Below are 19,405 nucleotides of genomic sequence, written 5' to 3' on the forward strand. Positions count from 1 at the left end.
AAAAGTATGAAAATGCGTATTGTAAATTGTAAAAGTATAGGATTTTTTTGTCATAATTTTGTGATAGTTGATCATATTTTTTTTGTGTAATAATATAAATTATTTCTTAGTCCCATTAAGAAAAATTTCTAGATCAATAACATAAGTTAAATGCAAACTTAAGCAATATTAGATTTTCTTTTATTTTCACAAAATTATTAGATTTGCTTTTAAAACTTAAGATTCCAAAAATAAAATATTTAAACCTGTTTATAATTTTTAACCCAAACATAAACTAGCAGACCAAGTTTTAAGTGTTCTATACTCCAAGTCTTAATCTATTTTCTGTATTGTTTGCGTGATTCATTATTCCTCTTGTAACTCGCCTTAGTTACACAGTATACTTCACAATCACAAGTCCTCTGTTATTTATTTTATTTTCCTACCAAAACAAATGAAAACAAACCTATCTTAGTAGCATGTATATATAGAGTTGTTACCGTCACAAAATAATTAATACCCTAATTTATTTTACGTAAAAATAATAATAAATCTAAAATTAATATCATCATTAATTTAACATAATAAAAAAATAGAAAAGTTATAATTTGTGTCTCCCTATAATTTCAAATCCATGATTTTGATCTCTTATTTCTAAATTAAGATATTTAATCTTCATATTATTTAAAATAAATAATTTTAATCTTTCATGACACTTATGTGAAAAAAATTAAATTAAATAAAAAATAAATAATATATTAATAAGAATTAAACTCATTCTTTGTTCATAAGACATATATACTTACTTTATTTAGTCAATTGTTAATCTTATTTTTTATATATCATTACTAAAAAATTATTAATATTATTTTTCTAAATTATTGAAATTTATAAATTAATAAATATTTATTATATAGTTTTTTTATTTTATTTTATATCATTTTATATGTTTCTATTTTAAACAGTATACATTTTTTACCAATTTATAATTAAATTTTATAAATTAATATGTAAATTATTTACATAATATTTTTTTAAATTGACTTTAATATATAAATTATTTTTATTCTAATTGTTTACATAAGATTAAAAAAATTATATATTAAATATTTTTAAATTTATATATTAAAATTATTTACAGACAAGACAATAAAATAAAATACTTTAGTGAAGTATATTAACATTATTTTATATTTATCATTACTCAAAATTTATTAATTTTTTTAAATTATCAAAATTTATAAATTAAAAAATATTTAATATACTTTTTTTTTATCAAATTACTTATTCTGAAAAATAGAAAAATTAAATATCTTAATTTAAAAATATAAAAAAACAAAATCATAAATTTAAAATCATAAGACTTAGAATTACAATTAAACCTAAAAAAATATAAAACTATAAAGCCCATAACGTAAAAAATACATTACTAGTATCATTTCTAATTCTATCATTTATTATTATGGCTTTGGGTATTAAATTAGTCATTTATGACTAAGGCAGGATTCTCGTGCCTGAGGAAAATTCGAAACAGGGACCACACCCAACTCAAATGTAACCGTTTGAGCGCTGACACTTGACCGTTACGTAGATACATTCGTAGCATGATTCAAATCCCATACTTCTAACCACCCATCCCTTTTTACTATTTCCACTCCCAACATTCGAAAAAGTCAACCAACTTAAGGAGTTCAATTAGCAGAAATCGGAGTTCCCATTCCCAATATCACTCCGTAGTCGTCCATTTCCCTCCCAAATCAACGCCTCAGATTCACCCAAAATCAAATTCTAAATCTCACACAAAACATCACTGTTCCTTCTTCTTTCAGCTTCGTAAAGTTTGTTTTTTTGTACACTTCGTGAATCTGAAACATTCTGAGCACGTATGTTTTGGTAGCAACAAAAATCCGAGAATGCCGGTTTCAACGCGGTCTCAGATCAGCGTCAGCAACAACAATGGCGAAAACGAAAACGAAGTGAATCCATCGTCAACAACAGCGACGAGGATGAGAAACCCGCACCATGGCCTGAAGGAGAAGCTGAAAACGCTCACTCTCTTATACGAGCAGCAGAAGCAAGCCTCTGCATCTCTCAAAAACGCGTCTTTCACTTTCAAACCTCCTCCTCCTTCAGAGAAAGCCGTGATGCGAGAGAACACAATGCCAAACAGCACAATCACAAGAACCTTTGTCCTACCCCAACCTCCCTCATCAAACGACAACAACAACGATGAAGACGCAAAGGAAAACGTAATCGTGGGAGCAGATCGAATTGTGGCGTTCTCGTGTCCTAGAAAGACAATGAAAGCAAATAATAATAATGTTTCGGTTTCTCAGTCTGCCACCGTGGCAAGGAAGCTCTCGATGGGGCCGGTGAGAGTGGAAGCGGAGAAGGGAGGGAAAGTTGGGAGCAGCAGGATTATGGTTTTTGTGAGGGTGAGGCCTATGAATAAGAAGGAAAAGGAAGCCGGTTCACGGTGCTGCATCAGCGTCGTTAATCGCCGTGACGTTTATCTCACGGAGTTTGCTAATGAAAACGATTACCTTAGACTCAATAGGCTTCGCGGACGCCACTTTACCTTCGACGCAGCGTTTCCAGATTCTGCTACTCAGCAAGAAGTTTATTCCACCTCGTGAGTTCCTCACAAGTCACAAATCTTGATTTTTGAATTGTTCATGGTCATTGTTTTGTTGTTAGAACTTCTTTTGCAGCGTAATATAGAACCTGAATTGCATAAGTTCATTTTCACCTATTGAAAATGTTGGGTTCATCTCACTTTCATATAGGTCTTATTGAATAAACTTCTCCGTCAACACTTCTAAGAAAATAAAATATAAACCAAAAAATTAAATAAACTTCTTCACAAACTAAATTTAGCTAGTTTGAAATCAGTTTTTGAAGATACTAATACAAGAAGCTTCCACAAATTAGCTTATAAATAAGCTAATTTTAGCTTTTAGAGAAATTTATTTCATTTTCTTTTCCTATAACAGAACCTTAATTTCTTATCCAATAAGTGTTTAGGGAGAAGTTTATCTAACAAGTTGACAAGGGTGTTTATGCAATTTCATGCTTAATAATAATATTCATCATTGAGTTTGATTTTTCAGGACTTCAGAGCTTGTGGAAGCGGTTTTGCAAGGGAGGAATGGGTCGGTTTTCTGTTACGGGGCGACGGGAGCTGGGAAGACTTACACAATGCTTGGGACGATGGAGAATCCTGGGGTTATGGTTTTGGCGATTAAGGATCTTTTCAGTAAAATCAGGCAGAGGAGTTGTGATGGAAACCATGTGGTTCATTTGTCCTATCTTGAGGTTTATAATGAAACTGTTAGGGATTTGCTTTCGCCAGGAAGGCCTCTCGTTCTTAGAGAGGATAAACAGGTGCCCTTTTAACTTCTCCAAGTTGGGTTGTTGATGTGTTTAATTCAAGAGTTTTGAAAGAATGTAGATGGTTCATGCTGTATAAATCTGTTTACAGTTTGGTCTACTAATGTGTGATCAACTTTTGATAGGGAATAGCATTGAATGGTCATGTTTGCCTTGGATTCGAATTTCTAGTGCAAAGATATCTGATGATACTTTGCTCAATTGTGTTGTAGGGGATTGTGGCGGCCGGTCTAACACAATACAGAGCTTATTCAACGGATGAAGTAATGTTCTTATCTATCCTTTTTAGAAGAATATAACTTTAGACAGCCGTTTCAAGTTTGAATTGAACCTTTGTTTAGGATTTTTAACTTTTCTTTTTTCTTTGCTGCTTCAGGTGATGGCATTGCTTCAACAAGGAAATCAGAACCGAACCACAGAACCAACTCGTGCAAATGAAACATCTTCCCGTTCCCATGCAATTTTGCAGGTAACCGTCAAGGGTTTTGAGGAAAAGTGAATGATCCATTTAATGTTTGGATAAAACTTAGGTGCACTACTTATGTACCTTTGATACTCTTTCCAATTAAAATTAGAGTTTTAACTGGATGATATTTGCAATTGAGGTTTGTGAGCTACTTATGTGAAACTCTAATTTTGATTAGAGAATGATACTAATAGCATATGGTATTGCTCTAAGTTTTATCTTTTATGTTGTGACTGTGACTTGTTATTCTTACTAACCCAGTTCACCATATTTTGTTATATCTAGGTTGTGGTAGAATACCGAGTTAGAGATGCTGCAATGAATATTATTAACCGAGTGGGTAAGCTCTCATTAATTGATCTTGCAGGGTCAGAGAGAGCTCTCGCTACGGATCAAAGAACACTTAGATCTCTTGAGGGTGCCAATATAAACCGGTCTCTTCTTGCACTAAGCAGCTGTATTAATTCTCTGGTAGAAGGCAAGAAACACATTCCATACCGAAACTCAAAACTCACTCAACTTCTCAAGGATTCACTAGGAGGAACTTGTAACACTGTCATGATTGCAAACATAAGCCCAAGTAACCTCTCATTTGGTGAAACTCAGAACACAGTTCATTGGGCTGATAGAGCCAAGGAGATTCGGGCAAAGGTTGAATCCTCACACCATTTCAAGCTAGTGATTCTCCAAATGTTATGTTGAGACATAAACCTTAAAAACTGACTTTTTTGTGATGAAGTTGAATAATGTTATATGTTATATATGTGGACACAGGTAAGTGATGCAAATGAGGATCAATTGCCGGTGCCCGAGATAGAAACTGACCAGGCCAAGCTGGTACTTGAGCTGCAAAAGGAGAATCGTGAATTAAGAATACAACTAGCACAACATCAACAGAAATTGTTGACCCTCCAAGCACAATCCTTAGCTTCCCATTCCTCCCCAACACCACCACCTTCAGCTGGACCTCTTTCCACTCCTCTAACTTCTGCTCAACCAATCGAAAAACGAAGGACTAGATCCTCTTTCTTGGCTGGAACTTGTTTCACTCCAGAAACCAAGCAGAAGGGAGCTGAACTAACCATCAAGACACTTCAACGGACGGTGAAAACACTAGAGGCAGAGATAGAGAAAATGAGGAAGGATCATAGCTTGCAGCTAAAGCAAAAAGATGATCTTATTCGCGAGCTTTCGCAAAAGGGTGGAAAACAGGCATTAGCAACTGGAGAACTGGGGAAGGGAGTGGTGACCAGGTCTAGCATACGGCCAAAGGAACCAAACAATAGTGAGATGAAGAGTCCAAGTCAACGTTTTAGATCACCAGCCCCAACTGCCAAGAAACGAAGCTTTTGGGACATAACCACAACTAATAGTCCATCAGTTACTACAGTAAATGGTAGAAAAACTAGAAGTCATGTCCTTGCTGAACCTGCTGCACCTCCTCCATCCATGCTTCTTCAGGTACAGTGATCCTTCCCTCCTAATCCTCCATTATTTTTTTTCACCTGCATATGTGTGCACTCTCCTCTTCTGTAACTGATGCAGATGACTTTGTTAGAATTAATTGGATTAATACTAGGATTTAGGACACCATGAAAATTACAATAAACCTCGTACCTCTCAAAGACATCTTTCCAAGAATGTGATTTAATTGATTACACAAGTGTTAGACGTTTCTGTGTCAAGAATAAGATTTTCTACTCTTTACTCCTATACACACTTGATGGTAGAAGTACGTAATCAGAGTGTTATGAATAGTAATCCTAGTTTCTACCCAGCATGGATGCTAGGTTACTTGGTTCTTGTACACTTACCAATTGGTTTCGAACATAATCAACTCATTTTTACACAACAAATTCACTAGACACTAATCAATATATTAGTCCAAATTATCCCAGAAAATTCTGACAAACTTATCCATGTTTCTTGTTTGTTTCAGCCTGGTTTTGCTCGTCAAAAACCCAATATTTAAGTTAAGTGATTTTTATGAGGCAGTGGAAAGGAAGTTGCCAGAGCACAGTGAAGTACAGTATTTATATAGAGAAAGATCATTGCACGCTTTATATGCTCTCCTCCTTTGTGGCCATCTTTTTATTTATGCTCTCCTGCTTTTTCATTCACTACCTTCCTACCCCCACACCATATTTATCATATATGTACATTCTTTGTTTTTTCAATCTAGATACACCTATATTCTTGTAAGAATTTGTCTATGGGCTGGTGATGCTCCTTAAATTAATTTCCTGTTAGGCTTTGATGTTTCTAAGTTCTTCTGTCTTGTGAAGGCGTGTTGACATCTCACATCGGTAGGGTTTATGTTTAAAAGTCTCCTTGTAATGATTTGGGCAATCATATCCTCTTCAACTAGTTTTTTTATGTTGAATGTTTGTTCTCAATTGTACTATTTGAAATAAGAAAAATCATTATATTGAAAAAAAAACAAATAGTTATAGTTAATAGACAGGAATTTGTATGACGATTCCAAACTTGAGGTGTGCAATGCTGTCACATTCTCCTTGTGAACTTATCCACCATATGATGGGATAGCTCTCCTAAGAACATGTTAGAGGTAAAATGCGTCACATTAAAAAATTAAGAATAAAATTCACCAAAATTTAAAAAATTAAAAATAAAAAATATAATTAAGCCTAAAGTAAATGATAGGACAAATTGAAGGGTTTAAAAGTGTTCACATGGATAATCTCATGCATGCAAATTTATATTTCTACTAACTTGTTTAAAAATTTAAAGAATGACCAACTTGAAAGTATACAAAACCAAGTAATGTGGACGTTTTGTATTACACTCATACACAGCAATAATTTTATAAAATGATTATGATTCTAGTGTCGGATATTTTGGGCTCCTCTAATTAACCAACATTAACATTATTTGGATACATGACGAAGACTTAAAAATCTAATCATCTTTCGGAATAACGTATGATCAAAAAACGGAAGTTAGATAAAACCAACGTGCATTTATGGCGGATACATCCTACAAATTCAATAGCGATTAGGTTGGTGATTGTTAAAGGCAATTAGGAAAAGACAATATAATAGATATTAGATAAGTTAGCTTAACATCCATAATCCAAAAAAGGAGGGCGTGGGGTCAAATTCATCTATCAAATGGTAAACTTACTAAAGCTATACAAGGATTTACAAATTTTGTAAAAAGAAATGACATGTTACTATGATTGTAATAAAAAATGTTATTTTTTAAACATTATTTCTTAATTTTAATTTGATTTAAAATTTGAACTTGATATGTAATAGATTTTGAATTTTGATATGTCATATCAATAAAAAAGGTAACTTGGATTTAATAATTTATTTATAAAGTTTCCCCCCAATTTTGAAAATTTAATCTTTAATTTAGTTATATTTAATAGGATAGAACATTGTATTATTAATAATGAAAACATATACTATTCTATTTAATTTTTATCCATAAATTTAATTTATATTAAAAAATACCCGCGTAATGTGCTGCAATTTGCAAATGTACTAGTTATAACTTCTAGATATCAATAGATATCTCACCAAATGAAATTGCTAATTAGAATGCAGAGGATTCGAACCACTACATTTAGAGTGTACGTGGCCTCAAGGTCAATTCACATTGTATAGGGAGTTTAATTATAGAATGGAGAGAGGCAAACGGTAAACTCTTCAATAACAATTTCCATGATTCCATTCCTTAGTAACTTAAATATAATTTTCTTAGAAAAATAGCATAGTTCTCAACAAGTAATTGATATGTTGAGCAACTCTAGAGTACCTCAAATTGTTCCTCGGTCCTAGGTCATAGCTAGGGGTTCTGCTCTTTGGTGTTGAGTTCTCTACTCTCTAGTGGTTGAAAGGGAAGTTCCTACAAGGAGAGATTCTAAGTTTCAACACCCAAGTTAGTAACGATTCAAGGAATCTAACAATAGAGTGGAAAGATAGCATATCTACATGGGGTTGGTTTCTATTATTTATAGGTGTTGAAAGTTGATAGTAGCTAAAGGGAACTAATTCCACTCACATTATTGGATTAATTCCCCCGTAATTAGCATGTTGTTTGCGTAACCTGTGTAACCACTCTTGTAATGTGGATATGGCTAAGTCAGGGAGCAATAAGCAATTCCTAAAGTGGCTTATTGCTAAACTCAACTAATTATTGCTAAATATGTCTTTGTAAGAAAGAAGGAAAAAAAAGAAAAGAAAAAAGGAATGGAACACAAACATTCACTCGTCGATTTCTGCTAGACAAACTTATCTATCCACGCAAACGAAATTATCCTTGGTCATCTAATGAAATTTTCCAAGGCTAAATTTCATCCACAGTTGGAACCGTGTTATGAAATCTGGTACTATTCAAGTAGACCCCCAAAACAGCATATGATATATATAACCTGTAGGAAAATACGTGATCCTGCCATGGAGCCATTATTTGGGGTGGTTGTTTTAATTTCCAACGTACCATGTAAGTGTACGTGTGAGCCTTTTGCTCACTTGATTTACATCAAGTGGTACCTATGAATGCTTAGTTTGTTACTCAAATTCAAACCTGGTAGGAGAAAAGTCTCTCCTGCCTGATCAAAAGAAAACATACACATCATATCAATCTGAACTCTGAAGTGATTCCTCAATTATAATTAGTCTATTTGACACGTAGCCCCCACTTTCGTACCCACGGTGGATCACACATACTTTCATTCATTCGTCTGGTTTTATTGAAATAAATTAGTTAGCCATTAAGCTCATAATTGGTTCACAAGTACGGACTATATATATATATATATATATATATATATATATATACAATTACAAATGTAAAAGACCAAACAAGTTGGATTTTGTAATGACCTATGGTCATGTACCACAGACAACCTTAAGGCATTATTCCAATTTCTAGTACTATTTTTCTTTTCTCAGTTGTTGGGTTGAGAGAAGGTTTTGGTGCACTAATTTGAGCAATAATGATGTGTAAATCAGTGGTTCAACTTTATGTGAAGCCACTAGCTTTTATATCTTTGGAAGAATGATGACTGGATGATTAAAAAAACCAAAAGGACTTTGGTTTCGGTGAAAGATATCTTGAGAATTTTATTTTGTCCTAGCTGTAAGCCACATATGTTTGTTCTTCATCTTCAATCTTTTCTCTCGTAAGTTGCAGGGAAATAGTAGGAATTTTCTAAAGCCTGAAAACTAGGAGGGGAAAGGTAAAACGAATGATTACTATTATGATCAAATTATCCAGGTAAAGGATTTTCTTTTTTGGATTTAATAAAAAGGGCAGTACTTATGGAGATAGTTCTAGCAAAAGGAACTGATCTCTTGCAATGTAATGAAATGAAGACTTGAACTCGTATTAGAAGTATTTACCTTTTGTTTGTTTTAATGGTAGATTTACGGCAGCACAAATCCAATGGGACTTCACCGCACAAACGTGTCCTTTGTTGCTTCTTTGAAACATAAGTTGGGTTGCTATAACCACAATCCAAACACATGCTTATGCTTAGTGTGTTTGGTTTGAAGTTGCAAACCTTCAAACTTCCGTTCAACATAAAAATAACAAATTATTGTTTCCTATTTTTGTGCTTTAGAATGTGGAAACTTACATTTGCATATGCAAATAGGTTTCCAAACACAAGGATGTATTTGAATTAGCGTTAAAACATGTTGAACGGAAAAATTACATGTTTCAATGCAAAATTTCGAAATAACTATGTTATAACTTTCATCTCAAAGTCTATTGAGTTAGATTCAACTGATTTTCAAGTACATACTTAGTGTTCAAATGTAACTTGAATATGATTGCCTTTGAAAGAAAATATAGGTGAGAGAAAAAAAAACCACAAAAGGGTAGTGGGCTATATAGTCTACAGTTAGCTTGCACAAATTACTAAGAATCACAACCTGGTGAGTATGTTTCCGATTTGAATTAGGCAAACAAAAGAAAAGCAGTCAACAAGAGGAAAAGCAAGTGATCGAGTGTATAAACAAAGGAAAAATGAGGAAAAGATGGGGTCTGTTGTCAGATTGTTAGTATCCGAATATGAATTTTCTTTTTCTCTTTTCTTATTTTTTTGCTTTTGATGACTTCTATGATTAGGCATTAACAAAAATTCTTGGGATCACTTCACAAACAAAAATATGCATAAAAAGCAATCATTGGAACTATCTTAACTTTTAGACCAAAATACTGAAATTGTGTTGGATTAAAAGAACGAGCTGATAAAAGAATCCTAACTAAACAGGGAAAGAAGAGCATAAGAAAACAAATGAAACGGCACTCAAATCAAATAATGATAAAGTTATCATCCAAAAATGCGCACAAAGGGAGAGAGGGGTGAGGAAGTGAGATTCTCGTATGACAATCTGCCTCTACACCAAAGCAAACCAAGTAGGCAAGTATCATAATTTACATATCAATAGCATAGAACTGACATAATAGTCTCCAGTAAAAATGTTTAACCATTTAGAGTAACAATGGTCTGTGAAAGAGATAGAACGACCAATATTAATATAAACTCCAATAATAGGCGTGAACTCTTAAATTTTACAAGTCCAAGCAGCACTTAAATATGGGGGACTGAATTAATAATCATCAAGCAAAAAAGAAAAAATAAATGAGAAAAAAGAGAGCGTGAGGAAGAACAGTACAAAAAAGGCAACTAAGTCATCAAGTGGAATCAAATAAAACAACACGGCGCAAGGAAGTTGCAGCAAAAACTAATAAAACCAAATTAAAAAAATGGAGAAGACAATGATGAGTCTGCATTAACCTCCGTCTCATCCACTGATAAAAGGATTTGGAAAAGGAAACTATACATACATACATATACATACACCTTTCATGACCCACCCACACCACCATCACCCTGTAAAGTAACTATTGGTTACCCACAATTAAATTCCCCCTCTGCCTTTACCCTACCCACCTATCCTACACCCCCCCCCCTCCAAAAAAAAAAAAAACAGAAACCCTACTTCTTCCTGAAAGAAGAGGGGGAAAAAAAGAAAAATAAGCTGAAGAAAACTAGGTCACCATTGTTCATGATTAAGGAGCTAAACAGGTAGTATAGGAATAGCCTAGTGCTTAACATCCACAAAGAACAAACTAAAAAAAGGGAAAGAAAGAAAGTTAAAAGTATAAATAACTAAACAGATCATAGTACTAGACTCTAAGCAAATAAATACTGAGTTCAGGTGCTCCATTGCTGTCAGGATTCATCATGTAGAAAGCTTCAGAGTCTCTGGACCCAACAATTCTCTCAAACCTTGCCCTCATGTACATGACTTCACCATCGGCTCCATCACTGTTAGGCAAAACACCTGCACCCATTGAAATTGGCTCCACTGCCTTAAGTATGTCCCAGTCTTTGGCACCGCATTCTCTCCTGGTGGCAAAGCCGCATTTTTTACCGTTGCAGTAAGTCCTCCAGACGGACTCCTGAAGCAGCCTCAGGGTCTTCTTCTTCTCTGAGTCTCTGTCTTTGTCACACTCCAAAGCAATTCGCACCAGCCCCGACGCCATTTCACGGACTAGTCCGCTGATTGGCGTCGCGAGCTCAATAAGGAAGGCGGGCTGGGAGGTGGGGTCCTTCTGGAAGGCGAAGTGCACGTGGCCACGGCGGTAGCCGAAGAGGGTGCCAACAACTCTGGAGCCGAGGCCGAAGGGGAGGTTGGAACGGTTCTTGCTGAATACAGTGAGAACAGAGCGGAGCCTTGAGATTGCCACTGCTTGAAGCTTTCTCTTTGTTGCTGCTGCTTGAGAAGTGGCTGCAGGGCCAGGAAGTGGAACAGCCTTGTCATCTTCTGGTTCTTGTTGTTCTTCTTCTTCCTTTGTGTTTGTGTCTTCTTCTATGATTTTGGACATTGTTTCTGAAGTGGGGAGGAGTTGGGGGTCTTCATTTCCAACCTTGTTGGTCCAGTGGAAGTGCCTCTTGGAGGAGGATGAGTCTTGAGGTTGAGGTTGAGGTCGAGGGGTTGATGAGTTTGTTGTGTCCATGACTAGTGTCTTCATGTGAAAGAGGAAGAACAAGCTTTAAAAGCAGGTCCGGTGGTAAAGAGAGACAGAGGGGAGGGAGAGAGTATGAATCCGGTTTCTTCTTTTACTGTTGGGGATGGATAGATATGTTGGGCTTTTAGGTTTATTTAATTGTTTTCTTTGTTATTCTAGTAGCCATCTCCCCTCTCCTCCTTGATATAGTGAGAGCAAGAGAATCCTGACAAAAGAAACATAACCAGTGTCCCACCAGCTGATATAGGAAATCAGAGAGAGACTGGGATAGAGTGCGCTTCAAATAGAAAAGAAAGGAATCTAAGGAGACAATGTGTTTGTTATTTCACTTTCTTGTGGGACAGGGGGAGAGAGAGGGAGAGCCTTGTGCGATTGTGCTTGACTAAACTCTTTTGACTTGGTGCCCCAGAACGGTAAAAAAAGATTAAAATAAACTAAAGTAAGAACAAACAAAACACAAAGCCATCACTGTTGAAATTCGACATGCTCTTATCACACTCTTCTGCTGCATCCATGTCTTCTAGTGCAAAGGAGCACCATGGTGACATCAGGTTAACCATTACTGATTTCTCGTGGCACATGTTGGCGACAGAGACTACATTACACGTATTTACGAACTGACACCTCATTGTAAGTTAGTCCCCTAAGCACTCAATCCTATTACCCTGTGATGAAAATTGACATTTAAGGTTTAACTCATTATGAAAATTGACACTTAAAGTTTGGCTCTACATAATCTTTCAAACTTTAATTAGATTTAGGTTGCTAGAGCTAGAGCTCATGCGGAATTGAAGATGAGGGTGGGGAACTACTCGAGAACTTGATATGGATATCCGTAAATATATTTATCTGAGGAAATGATTTCCTCAAAAGACAGGGAGACAGCGATTATCAAGCTCAGGTTATAGTTTACATAATCACATTTACGTGTATACAAACAACTGAGCAAGGTTGAACTGATATGCCTCAGTTTCAAGATTCCCGGTATTCATCAAAGGTAAACAAATAAACAGAACACCATTGCTTCTACATATTTAATAATTTGTTACAATCTAACATATAGCTACTGTCAGAATCAAGCTAGGAGTTGTTAGTATGTAGAAGATACAAAAAGTAAATTAAATAATTACAAGTAAATGCTAAACGAAAGGGTTTTCATGATCTCTCACTAATTACATTGACTTACAAATATGGATTCATCGATAGAATACAAATGAGCACATCCACATAGGCCGGCAGACTAGTGAACGGTTTTTGTACACAATCGAGCTAATTGAAAGCACAGACAGGAGGAGTCAGGGTGGTGCTTGCCTATGCTTCAATAAAGATCCTAAAGTTAGCTATCTAAACTTTGGTCAGCATCTGGCTGCTTAGAAGCAATGGCTCCACCATTCATCCTAGCACGTGCCTCTGCAAACATCCTTTGCTGCTCTGCTAATGCTTCTTCCTCAGTCATCTCAGCTCCATTGTTCCATTTACCACCACCACCACCCCCTCTTAAAGAGTCCTGCTGGAAGACAAAAAAAAAATAATCAGAAAATAGTTTTTCTCTTTTCCAAAGTAAATCCATATACAAAAGTAATTAACTTGCTCAAATTTCACTTTCCAAATTAACTGATCAGCGATACAGTCCCTCCAGACTCTTAATAGCCTGAGGGTATTGATGTAGTGAAATCCAGATCATTCATGAACTCAATTGAACCTGGAAGGATCAACATTCTTATGCCACAACCTTAGAACACCCAATTATTTACTTTTGAGTTTGATGGAATACCTAAAATATCTACAGGCATAGGACAATAAAAACTACTAATGATTCATAGATAATTTCAATTTTAACAGCCAACCGCAACACAGGCTATGCTCTCAACAGGATGTTGGAAACACCCAATGGAGAGGAAAGAAGTGGAAAGGTAAGTCAGATTACCAGCCCATTAAGATCTTTCCAGCCCATGATTAGTTTGGGGACTTCTTTAGAGGACCATCAAGTCATCAACGAGTCCTGCAGGTGCTCCCCCAAGACAGTCAATCTTTCATCTGACCCCAGTTTGAAAACCAGAAATTCAGCTTCCCAAATATTGTTCAAGATGGTCAGATAAACAACCAAACACGGTTCATCTGAGGGAGCACTCCACTTTCACACTATTATTTTTCAAGTGTTCACCCCCAATAATGAAATTAAGATGGTGGGCCAAGGGATAGAAGAGAGCGAATATGTAAAGTTGTATTGTACAACTCAAGTATTCAACATGCATATGAGGCATTAATATTAATAATTACCATGGTCTCCAGTTTGTGCTGTTCATATGCTGCATAAACTTCTTCAATGTACTCACCAAATCCTAGAACCTGGGGATGAAAGGTGCAAATCAATAAACAAAATAAAAAACAGGTATGTGGTATGTTTAAAAACATCCAATGAACCTATGCAGAGTTTGGAACACTTCTAACAATAGAATTGAAATAATTCATTCTAATAGAAATGATATTTTTCTTTTTAATTAAGGCACTCCTAATGGCTAAAATATAAATGTAGAATATATAGTAGAAAGCATGCATATTGCTATGATCTATTATCAAAATTCTGCAGAAAACCATAATAGACTTTTTTGTAAGGGAAAGTCCAACAACTACTTTGGCTTCAGGGTAAGCTAGAAATAATTACAACATCCTCCAACTTACTAGATGAAGAAAGCATGCTTTTTTATGTTTCTAAGATAGTAAATGCATTTACTTTTTCATCTAACTCTTTTTATTGCGAAGTATTAGCAGGATATAAAATTATTCATAAGGTAATATCTTAAGAGTATTGAGCATCAAATTTTTATTGTCTGGTAAGTGGAAACAACATTTAGTGAGATCAATTAATAAATCTGTAATCAACAAAGGACAGCCTAATCAGGCACTAAGTATTTCAATTTCAGGTGTTAGCAACACGTGCTCAGTTTCATTATAGATAAGAGTGCAATGATTTGTATTATTATGGCAATTTTGACCATGAAGACATAAATGCTTGCACAGAAATTTCCGTAAAGAGATAAAATAAAAAATTGTTAATATTAATAATTAATCTTGAATCCTTTCAACTCAACTTCCTTAAACAGCATCATTAAGAAACCTTTGCCAGATGAAATATTTCACAACCAAACATAACACCACCAAAAATAATGCATGGTGTCATTAGTTTCTATGAACACTCAGATACAAAGTGGGCAATATCCACATGCAGAGCTTTAGAGATACAAAGGATGGACAAATACCTGTAGAGCCTTCAATACATGCTCAGGTGCAATTGTCCGTTTATCCTCTCTATTACAGACTTCATTGGATTCTGACGAGACAAGGTTTATAAACTCTACAATGACAAATCAACCATCAACATCTTAATCATTAAGAAAAGTCAAGAATATGAAGCAGGAAACACTAATTGGGATCTAAGCCCAAATTTTCAGACAATATAAGAAATGAAATACATGTTTTGCATGTCTAATCTATAACATAGATACACAAGCAAACAATTAGACAGCAAGTTCAAAAGTGCTTATTACTAATGATATTATTAGAATATAGATTCTAGTAATTCACAGCTCATACAATATGTTAGGGTTAGGTAACACCAAACATAGATCAAATCAAGAAAGAACTGTGTGTGAGACTTTTACTGCAACAAAATGAATGGGCAGAACATCAGAGATAGTGCCAGAGAAAGGCCAGAAACACCAGGAAGGTGCCGGAAAACATCAGAAACGGCCAGATATGGTGTCAAAGAATAATGGTCATGTTTCAAAGACACAAGGACACAAACCTTAGATTGGAGTAGAAACTCGATCCTACTAATTACATAGAACCATGAGCCATTAATCAAGTGAGATTATTTTAAAATAGAGTTCGATTTCAAACCTAAAATTAAGGGAAGCAAAATAACCAAAATAGCCCCCAAAATAAACCTTATACAATGCAGTATTGTGGGGGTACACAGGCGTTTTCAATCATTAATCAAAGTTGTGCCCGCTGATGCCACAAATAGCCGTGAATGGGCTTCAATTCACACCATCCCAAGGGCAAAAGCTTCAACGGATGGGCTTCAATTGGGGTGGGGGGACATAGCCGCAGCACATCGGTATAGTGCCACTATAGTGTGTAATTGACAGTTCTGCTTATAATCCATGCCAAAAGCTTGGCAGTTAAACTTAACAGACATCAGAAAAATAGCAATAGCAAAATCATCAATTTTGTGCAACTAAGATGCACACTTGAATTTAGACCCTAAATATAGCTTGAACTAAAAGAATCAAGTCAACAAATCAAATACAATATAATGGAAACAAAATTCTGACCTACACAACACTCAATCAATAGATCTTGGGCATCTCTTGCAACACGTACATCTGGGGGTAACATCTCTTTAATAATTTTTGTCATTGTTGCTGCCAAAAAATCAGAGACTCAGTAAGCAATAGAACAGCAATGCATTGCCAAGAAAGAGAAAACATTGAAATTGACTATCAAGTATAATAAAAATTAAAGTAACCAAACATCACTATTGATTATTAATTAGGAGCATTTTGTCAATTAAACCTATTCAAAAAAAAGTAACTGGTCTTCTGATGATTAACATTGGAAGAGTGCTAGCGACACTTTCTCTAACACTCTCTTTTGGATATTTTCTCTGTGGCTGGTTAGAATTTATTGAAAATCATTAATTTTGGTAGGTTTTGTTTCTCAATTAATGTTTCTCTCTCCAGAGAGAATGCCGCTAGCACTCCTCTTAATGTTAAAAAGTGATCGTTTTGATAAGACCACAATTCACTTAAAAGCTTTAAAATTTGATAACAAGAAAAGCGCATGCAAGAAATATTAACTAATTATAATTGCAAAACCAAACTTCATCAGCAAATAGTACAAACTTCATGAAACTACAGTACAGTTGCTAGCTATCAAATCAGGACTTACAAAAAAGGGCAAGGCCTTTTTTAATAAGAAATGATAAACAGCACAAAATATCTAAACAGATTGAGTCAATTCAACATGCTCAGATTTCATTGGAAGTTAACTTTTCTTCCAATCCATCCATGTATCTTCGTCATGCAAAATCTAAATAATAAAATACCTAATTTGACATGCTCAGAAATCCTTCTTACTGAAGGGCAATTCTTCTTTTTTACAGCACAATAAACTTTTCACATTCCATATAAATGAAGTTCATGAATAACTAATTACCATTGGAAAACCACATGGAAGGGAAAGCGCCTAAGCTACTCAACACATCTATGTTTTGCTATATATGATATGCAATGCTGAATTGCCAATGTATATCAATCAGAAACATAGTTTCTGAAATTGATTATGATCTCACTCGGAATGCAGTTTAAAAACGGTTATATCAAGTCACTTAGCTTGCTAAAAACTCGTATTCAGCATTTCCAAAGAAAAAAAATGCATTACGAGAAATTAGCCCTACGATGTCACAAAAACCTAGACGTATTTCAGACAATTTATGTTATTTTTTTCAGCAATCTCCAGAAAAACAAAATTCACCTGTGCAAATAACAAACTGATTCCAGAGAACCTCGATATGAATATAATAACTACACACTAACTTTTCAATCAAATTCACGCATAGAGGAGAGCGGAGGGGAAAACCTTTAGGAAGCGAAGCGTCTTCCTTTGATTTACCAACGATGTCCATGGGCTCCATGATTCGACCTGAAATCGAACGAAGCAAAGAATTAGGGCACAAATACATAGATGAATCGGGAGAAGAAAAAAAATGCAGATCTGAAAGGGAGAGGGAAAAGCGAACTGATCGGTTACCGCAAAGGAAGAATCTGATAAATCACTATCGAAGATCGTAGTTGCTGAAGGAAGAGGAGGTGCAAGAGCGAATAAGACATGGCTGAGGCTGATGATATATGAATTTATGATGACGGTTTCACAGGATAAGAGAACCAGTTCTCGTTCGCATCCGATTAGGGCAACCCACACTGCTCTAAGCGCGTTTACCAGTTACCTTCTCCCACGCGCTCTCCTCCTGCGCGTCGGGCTGATATTTCCTTGGTTTACGAAATTTTATTAGTAGGCTATCAGTCAATTTTTTATATATTAGTATTTTTTTGGGAGAGAAAGAGAATTCTATATATTAGTATATATGTATATATATTTCTATTATATATATTATACTATTTTGATTTGTACAAATATTTCGCTTCATATATATTTTGTTTATACTTTGTTTTCAAAAATATTATTATTGTAAATATATTTGCATTTATATATAATTTAGATTAGATTTAGATGTATATATATATAATTCTAAAATTGTTAATAATAAAAAATATAGTATTTTAGAATCATTACTTTTTAAAATGTTTTACTTATAGAGAATAAAATGACTAATATAAATAAATAATATGGAAATAATCACCTTTTGCATCATTTCTTTAATGACAAGGAATATTATAACATTTCAAGGAAATTACACCAAGATGACTGAGATTCATAATTTGTACAAGCACGAGATTTTATAGTCAACGATGATTTAAATGAATTAATTGATATTACTTGTAAAAACAATATGCACCTACTCTTTTGTAATTCATCACCGAAGAATTTTATATTTAAATGTGTTTAACTTGTGGCAATTATGATGAAATATGTGGCCTTCTCAAAAGTTTTCCAAAAAATATGCAAGTGTAGACAAAATACACTAAAAAGTTTCATGTTAGTCTGTGGGACAGTCATTGATCCTAAAAACTACCAGAGTTGATTTTCGAGATGTAGAAAATAACTACTTACATATGGGTTATGATTGATGGAGGGTATTAACAGACAATAATGTTGAATGCGGTGTTTTTGTGTAAAGTGTCGTAATGTGTAAGTTGTCCACAATTAGGGATTTTACAAATATGAATATCATTACTTCTAAAAAAAACATGATAGAAACCCTCAATAGTCACATTCTTTGTCACCAAAATTATGTTTTTTCAATATTAATTTGTGTAAATTTATGATTGTTTATGGCTCAAACCTAAATTTATGTTATTTCAATAAATTTGTGACATAATGCACACTCAGACTCCCGCTCCTTTCTCTGTCATGCTCAGTAGATTTATTCCTTTTTTTGTAGCATATTTAATTGGATTGCACTGGTATTTATATCTCCTAGAAAAGAATTGAGAAATTGATTGATAGTTTTCCATGAATGAGTATGAATCATAACCAAAAAATATAAAATTTGACATTCATCTATTTTCAACATATTTTAATTGGATTGCACTAATATTATATTTGTTATTCTAATATGCTTTTATGATAGATCATGTGTTGGTATTTTTTAATTAAAAGTCCAATACAATATTGATAGTATTTGTTCTTTTTTTTTTCTCTGACTATGATATTGGTACAGAGTATTCATCATTGAAAGCAATGTCCAATCTCTGTCAGGATTGTGAGTACATATAAGGTGTATTTCCCATCCAACATGGTTTATTCCATACTCAATGCCAAAATTTGAACCTAAATTACTTGGTTTAGGGACACAATTCGTTATCCTTTGTG

At 34.5% G+C, this 19,405-nt stretch overlaps 3 protein-coding genes across 4 annotated transcripts; 1 reads left to right on the forward strand and 2 right to left on the reverse strand.

Annotated features, from left to right (window-relative positions):
- The first annotated feature begins 1,628 nt into the window (after nt 1-1,628).
- LOC100806591 (kinesin-like protein KIN-8A) lies at nt 1,629-6,218 on the forward strand. Its single transcript, XM_003550804.5, has 7 exons — nt 1,629-2,611; nt 3,090-3,363; nt 3,582-3,632; nt 3,746-3,838; nt 4,121-4,486; nt 4,610-5,296; nt 5,775-6,218. Exons 1-7 carry the CDS (start codon nt 1,893-1,895, stop codon nt 5,805-5,807), a joined length of 2,223 nt encoding a protein of 740 aa, XP_003550852.2. The 5' UTR covers nt 1,629-1,892; the 3' UTR covers nt 5,808-6,218.
- Nucleotides 6,219-10,571: 4,353 nt separating this feature from the next.
- On the reverse strand, nt 10,572-12,738 carry LOC100797914 (protein MIZU-KUSSEI 1). The gene has a single exon (XM_003549767.5). The coding sequence runs from the start codon at nt 11,849-11,851 to the stop codon at nt 11,003-11,005; it is 849 nt and encodes a 282-aa protein (XP_003549815.1). The 5' UTR covers nt 11,852-12,738; the 3' UTR covers nt 10,572-11,002.
- Nucleotides 12,739-12,871: 133 nt separating this feature from the next.
- LOC100798439 (class 2 transcription repressor NC2 beta 3) lies at nt 12,872-17,823 on the reverse strand. Of its 2 annotated transcripts, none has more exons than NM_001363967.1 (6): nt 17,663-17,823; nt 17,492-17,554; nt 16,186-16,275; nt 15,109-15,203; nt 14,129-14,197; nt 12,872-13,355 (listed from the first exon to the last, which is right to left on the reverse strand). In NM_001363967.1, exons 2-6 carry the CDS (start codon nt 17,544-17,546, stop codon nt 13,185-13,187), a joined length of 480 nt encoding a protein of 159 aa, NP_001350896.1. In that variant the 5' UTR covers nt 17,547-17,554; nt 17,663-17,823; the 3' UTR covers nt 12,872-13,184. The 2 variants fall into 2 exon arrangements, with proteins under 2 accessions (NP_001350896.1, NP_001350895.1); NM_001363966.1 differs by having other exon boundaries at nt 12,872-13,358.
- Nucleotides 17,824-19,405: the final 1,582 nt, after the last annotated feature.

The sequence above is a fragment of the Glycine max genome, chromosome 17 (assembly GCF_000004515.6).
Source record: "Glycine max cultivar Williams 82 chromosome 17, Glycine_max_v4.0, whole genome shotgun sequence".
NCBI classification, from domain to species: domain Eukaryota; kingdom Viridiplantae; phylum Streptophyta; class Magnoliopsida; order Fabales; family Fabaceae; genus Glycine; species Glycine max.